The sequence below is a fragment of the Humulus lupulus genome, chromosome 1, assembly GCF_963169125.1.
Source record: "Humulus lupulus chromosome 1, drHumLupu1.1, whole genome shotgun sequence".
Taxonomy (NCBI): Eukaryota; Viridiplantae; Streptophyta; class Magnoliopsida; order Rosales; family Cannabaceae; genus Humulus; species Humulus lupulus.
Window position 1 is genome coordinate 97,186,975 of NC_084793.1, and position 6,389 is coordinate 97,193,363.

The 6,389-nt window shown below is 31.9% G+C and overlaps 2 protein-coding genes across 2 annotated transcripts; both read left to right on the plus strand.

Annotated features, from left to right (window-relative positions):
- The first annotated feature begins 3,298 nt into the window (after positions 1 to 3,298).
- LOC133818541 (uncharacterized) lies at positions 3,299 to 5,187 on the plus strand. Its single transcript, XM_062251463.1, has 7 exons — positions 3,299 to 3,981; positions 4,077 to 4,181; positions 4,257 to 4,414; positions 4,513 to 4,577; positions 4,803 to 4,873; positions 4,972 to 5,067; positions 5,149 to 5,187. The coding sequence occupies exons 1-7, from the start codon at positions 3,970 to 3,972 to the stop codon at positions 5,185 to 5,187; spliced, it is 546 nt and encodes a 181-aa protein (XP_062107447.1). The 5' UTR covers positions 3,299 to 3,969.
- LOC133796199 (uncharacterized) lies at positions 4,834 to 6,064 on the plus strand. Its single transcript, XM_062233682.1, has 3 exons — positions 4,834 to 5,289; positions 5,456 to 5,641; positions 5,792 to 6,064. Exons 1-3 carry the CDS (start codon positions 5,206 to 5,208, stop codon positions 5,888 to 5,890), a joined length of 369 nt encoding a protein of 122 aa, XP_062089666.1. The 5' UTR covers positions 4,834 to 5,205; the 3' UTR covers positions 5,891 to 6,064.
- Positions 6,065 to 6,389: the final 325 nt, after the last annotated feature.

Genomic DNA, 6,389 nt, shown 5'->3' on the forward strand with positions numbered 1-6,389 from the left:
TAATACTTATATTATTATGTTCAAATGATTAATTAATCATTGGTTTGTTATTAGATTCGAAGATAATTCCAGGACTGTAGTGTGATTTCAAAGATATATTTTCATCAGTCTTCTCCTTCTCCGACAGAAGCAGAGCACGACGCCGACTCTACTATCTCCTGTTGCCGACACCGATAGGTACCATAACATATATCTTTCTCTCTCACATGGATGGCGGATCCAAGGGGGCTTTCGAGGGGGATGGATTGGCGATGGGCTTCAGACAAGGATGAACGAAAACTATCTTTTTCTCTCACTCTTTTTCTTTCTCTCTCTCTTGATTTTGTTGTTATTGATTTTGAAACTCTTTATTTTTTAATTTATTATGGTTGGTTTCTTGAAACTCGGAGGAATGGTGGCACGGGATAGGCTAGTCCAAATCTAAAAGTAAAATGGCAGTTCAGCTTTATGTATGTAGTCTTGAAATCCATTGTTGTTTTTTTGTGGTTGTGAATAGATTGTAGTTTTGTTTGGATTTAGGTTAAAATCTGGTTTTTCTTATATGTGTGCATCTACTATTCCTATATTTTTGCGAGTTTCAGTTTTTTTGTGTTTGAGATTGTGAAAAACAGTATGAGCTTCGTTCTTAAGCTTTAGGACATAATCATTTATATTAAAACATTTGTTCTTAGGTGTGCGTTAATATTTTTTGATGTTTTACTAGGTTTGGGACCAAGAAGAGTTGGAGAGAAAGTGACAGGGAAAGAGGAAAAAATTTATGTATTGTTTTTGTAAAATTAGATATGTTTTAGTAAATTTAGGAATAATTTAGCATTAAACATATACTATTATATATTGATATTAGTCATTTTTTCTCAATTTTATTTGTGGAATGTCTTTCGCAAATTATAATCTATTTATAGGGTTATTGTTATGATTGTGGTATTTTTTTAATAAAAGGGCATTTGAATAGGACTGAAATTAGTTTTTTAACATGTAACATTTTTATTAAATTTTAAATTATTTTCCTTATTTTTGGGTATAGATAAGATAGATAATGGCATTCATTGTTTTTGAAACATTAGGTTCTTTTATTTTTAGTTATAATAGTAATTTTTAGTCATGTTTTAGCAAAAGTATGTATAAAATTTGCATTAACTATATATGATTTTTAAAAGTTTAGTTTGTAGGTTTTAAATTAACACCTTTGATGGAGGGGGTTGTTCCATCTTTAACATTTTATGTGCCTGTATAAGCTTATTTTTGTGCATGTCTGTATGTTGGTTGTGCCTGCTTATAGACTTGTTTGTGTCTGTTTTTTGGTTAACTTGTGTTTATGTAGGCTTGGTTTGTACTAGGTTGCTGATGTAAACTTCGCCTTATGGTAGAGTATATTATGAAGAAAAATAAAAGTGTTGAAAAACTTTATCTATCAACACTATACATTCAATCTTATAAATTTGTTTGTTCTCCTTGTACCTTTTTAGGCTATTTTTGTTCATTTTTAACTGTTTTTAGAAGAAGTTTCTTATTTTCATTGATTTGATGACACATGTATCTAATTGACATTTCAATGATAAGTTTTTTTAATCGATGTTAGTAATATCTAGCTGAAGTACTTTCCTTAAGGTAGAATAGTTTTTAACTCACTCAATATATGTATATTGGGAAGTTCTGCTATGCGGGCGTACGGAACGCCAGCATAGCTACGGTTTATAATTTATTTATTTTTTAAAGAAACCTGACACAAGCAGAAAAACCCAATGATGCTTCAGTTTTAACATATATTCAAAAAAAAAAAACCAATAAGTCAACATTTGTGGTTTGTTAGTAGAGAAAAAATATTTAATTTAATATATATATTTTTTAGAAAAGTCAAAAAGCCAGTTTGTTTTTATATATTTATTAAATTTCCTATTGTACAGAAATTTTTCTATTGTTATCTACGAAATCTATCTAGAAAATTTGGCTTTTGTTTTTAATTTCTAGAGAAGCTATTGTTATCTACCCTATCCCTTCTTTTCCTTATATGTGAAACTTTGCTGGGTTCCACTGAGGGAGACGAAGGCAAAGGGAGAACTGGGTGGAAACCAACCTAAACCAAGGTATCTCATTTTACTGTGATTTTGATTTATGTAACTCTCTACTCTACCTTGTTTTGATTTAATGTTGTGATTTTGATTTATATAACTCTCTACACTACTCTAACTTCCTTAAAATCTTTAGTTTTACATGAGTTAAGAGTTCAATTTTTCTTTTTCTTTTTTAATGTCTAGAAAAGCTATTGTTATCTGCCCTATCCTTTCTATTCCTCATATTTTTACATATATGTGAAATTTTGGTGGGTTTCACTAAGGGAGACGAAGGCCAAGGGAGAACTGGGTGGAAACCAACCCCGGCGGGGAGAACAACGGTGAAACCAAGGTATCCCATTTGGCTGTGATTTTGATTTATATAACTCTCTACTCTACCTTGTTTTGATTTAATGCTGTGATTTTGATTTATATAACTCTCTACTCTACTCTACCTTCCTTAAAATATTTAGTTTTACATGAGTTAAGAGTTAAAAACCTGTTCTTTCCCATTTTTATTCATATTAGGACAATTTATATAGAGAGAGAGAGCCTTATGGTACAGGAAAACAATGTAGGCTTTAACTTCTAACCCAACCTACTTTGTGTCTAAACAAGGGAACAATATTGTAATGTTCATTTAATAAACACATTTGTATCTATTGCAGTTTTAATTATTATTAATATGAGGTCAAACTTTAGATCTTTGGTCTTTCCCATTTTCATTCATATCAGGACAATTTAATCTAAAAGCATTTTCTGCCATGTTTATTACTGTGTCAGTTTTCCAGTAGTTCAATGGCTTTATATTTTTTCTTTCTATAGATTCCACTTGGACAATAAATTCAAGTCTACACACCATTAATCTCTAAATCCATTCAATATATATCCGTCAACTTTTATTTTTAATATGTACAATGTAGTAGGGATGTTAATTTCTTCCTTTATGAAGCTGGTTGGTTTCAGTGTTGGGGATGGTAATTTCTTAACGCAGTGATTGAAGGAAATGAGGATAGAAAATGTGATTTATTTTATATCTGTTTAGTTTGTCTATGTAGCTGAAAAGAAAAGTCATTCATTAAATTGAAAATGTATTTGAAGATATGTAAAGTTGATAGACATGTGTTTGTTAGATGTAAAGGAATACTTAGTAAATAATAAGTTTTAATTACTTTTTGTTGGGAAATTCATAATTTTGAGGAAGATGAGGGGCAGAGTTTTGGAGGTAAAATTTAGAATGGTATGTTGTTCTTTGTGTAGTCGAAAACTATAAAATGTTATATATTAGTGGTTATTGATTTTGTTATGCTTTGATGACATAATTGATAAAGGAATGTTGAAAATTAAGTTGATAAATTTCAAGAGACTTAGTATGGAAGAGTTATTTCTTAATCGCATATTAAACTCTGTGGAAAGCCTACGGAATGAGTATCGGGAGGTGAAGGATAGTGTACGGCTTATAATGGGTTATTTGCAGACATTAATTGATCTTAGGAAACGTAGAGATGATGAGCGAAGAATGTATGAATGTGAAATGGTTACAAGATTTGGCAGCAATTGTGATGATGCAAAACTCATGAACCAAATGATCAATGATGAAGAGAAAGGGGTTGATTTGGAGATCCAGCGAGTTCGTTTCGTCGAAGGGGGTAATAAGTATGAAATTAAGTTTTTAGATATCCATGGTGGTGAAGTACCGAAGCGTAAAAGTCAATCTGAGGAGTTGAATCACCCAACTTCTTCTTCTGGTTTGAGTGGTATTAAATTTGGTTCTGGAAGTTCTACTAATTTATGTAAGAAAAATGAAAAGGTTATACGTAGGACGGAGGGTAGTTGTGGGGGAATGAAGAGGGGAAAATTTGACGATAATGTTTTTAAGATGTCATCCTAATTTGGAGAAACTCTATTGGAGCGTGAGATGACGATGAAAGTAAGTAATTTGAATTTGAATGTTCTTATATTTTTGTTGTATATACATAAGCATTATTTTGAAGACATATTTATATTTGATTGTGGATAATGCAGAAGGCTAGAGTAGGTACGATAAAGCCAATGACATTATTTACAGACCTTAAGGGAACAAGCCATCGTTGGACAGGTAAATTAGGTGGTAGTTCCCATATTGGAAAGGTAACGATGATATGATTTTTTTTTTTGAATTGTTAAATATTATTGTCTTTAGTACTGTATATTATGTACATGTAGGGTGAGAGTAGTTCTCAGTCATTGCCACTTAGCTCTGCACTATTGAAGGGTGATGTTCAGATGAAAATGATTGGTCCGTTTAATGCAAGTGCCCCGATACTTGACGATCCTGATATTGCGCCACTGGTTGAATTTATTTTTGACCCAGTTGTGCCTGAGTAAGTTAGTTTGAGTCAAATTTATATAATTATGGAGAATAAGTGATAGTTTATATATCAAAATTATTGTAAGTAGCAAATAATTTGATTGTATGTAGTGAAAGATTGGTGGAGACGGATTTTGATTTCCTCAATAGGGATTTGATTAGAAGCTTGGGTCCGGGTAAGAGGTGAGGTTTAACACTTAACCTTCTTTAATTTGTTAAAATATTATAATAAACTCATTTTGCCTCTGTTTGTATAAAATCGGGTTTATGCATAAAATTGAATATATATTTAGTAGTAGAGAATTAGATTTTATAAACAGTTGGAGCACATGAATGTTTAATTCAAGTATGTTATGTTTTTTGGTTTAATATTTTATTTTGATATTCTTTTACTTATGTAGGTGTTGAATGTTGTTTTCAAGGTGAACACGCGTACAGCTCTACTAGTGTTAGTAGAAGATGGAAGAGCTTGGTATTTGAGTACAAAATTGACGGTAGGTTGGTCTATTCATTGGTTAGTTTGGTTGTTTGGGCCCGATAAATACTAAATTCGACTATATCGCAACACAGGTATCTGGAATTAGCATTGATAGTTTATTTCCAGACAATGGTCATGATGATTCTACGCGGAAGTTTTACTTTGGTGATTTGAAGAAATGTCTGCATGTATGTTCCCCTTACAAACTTTGTACTGTTCTCTTGTACACTAATATTAAATATTAGTAACGTTATGTTTCTGACTTGCAGATTTTTATTCCAATCAACAATGAAAAAATAGAACACTAGTTGCTTTTTATAGTACATATGGGTGATGGTATTGTAGAAATATGTGACTCGATGCTCGACAAACATGGGTTGTCAACTGGAAGTGTTCTTGTGAAAATGGTGGTAAGTGTAACTTAGATTTTGGTGTGGGATTAAGTTAATACTTACAAAATAAGAATGGTATTGTAATGAAATGTTTTATTGTTAAATTTGGAAGAGAACTAGTTAAGGTGGGAGTGTAATATATTCATGAATTTAGAAGTTGATGATTTTGCTTATTGATCTTTAGATGGAGAAGCTTGATTACTTACTTGCTGACCAAATAGCCGAGAAAATGGGGCCTTCTTTTTCATTCACCTGTTTTCAGGTTCAGACAAATGTTGGAGTTCTTCAACAATCAAATGGATATGACTATGGCATCCATGTCATTAACCGGATTGAGGGTCGTCACGAGGTCTATTTCAAACACTCTGTTGTAAGTGTCTTTTATATATATCGAAGAGGGGTATGTTAAATAACTTTTTAATATTGTTTGTCCTTAACTACAAAAGTTTTCTTAATGTGGATGCACTTAGTTATAATATGTATTGATTGATTTTCATTTTATTTTAATTCTGCGAATGAGAGGATTCGCATTGCTCTTGAGCTGGTGACTTCTACGCACAACAAATTTATGGGTAATGTTCAGCTTGCTTTCGATGTGTGGAAGAAGACGAAGAACTAGGGAATGAGGGGGGGATTAAATAGGAAATTATTTTAAGTGCATTTACAAGGGAGTGTTTGACAGTTGTTATTTTTTGGGACCGCCTGTATAGGATGGAATTGGTTGTAGGAATACTTCATCTTTTGGGACCGATACAGGGCCATTTTGCTCTTTATCTACTTCAAATTTTTACAAGTCAGTTTACTATTTCTTTCTAACACATAACACAATATATGGATGGTGGCCACTCATGTTAAGATGTTTTATAGGTTTACAAATTAACATTTGTAGAGAGTTTAACCTGTGTGCATGTTGTCCCCAACGAATTCGTAATGTTAGTTGTCCAACTTGAATGGAGAACATAAAAAATGACCTCAATTTAGTTCCTATGTGAAATATCAAACCTGTCACAATAAATCTTTGTTTGAAGGGGAATATGCACAAAATGAAAATGTTGCAAGATTTTTGTGTTATGCAAGTATACGTAATCGCAATTCGTAATAAAATTGGTAAATCCGGG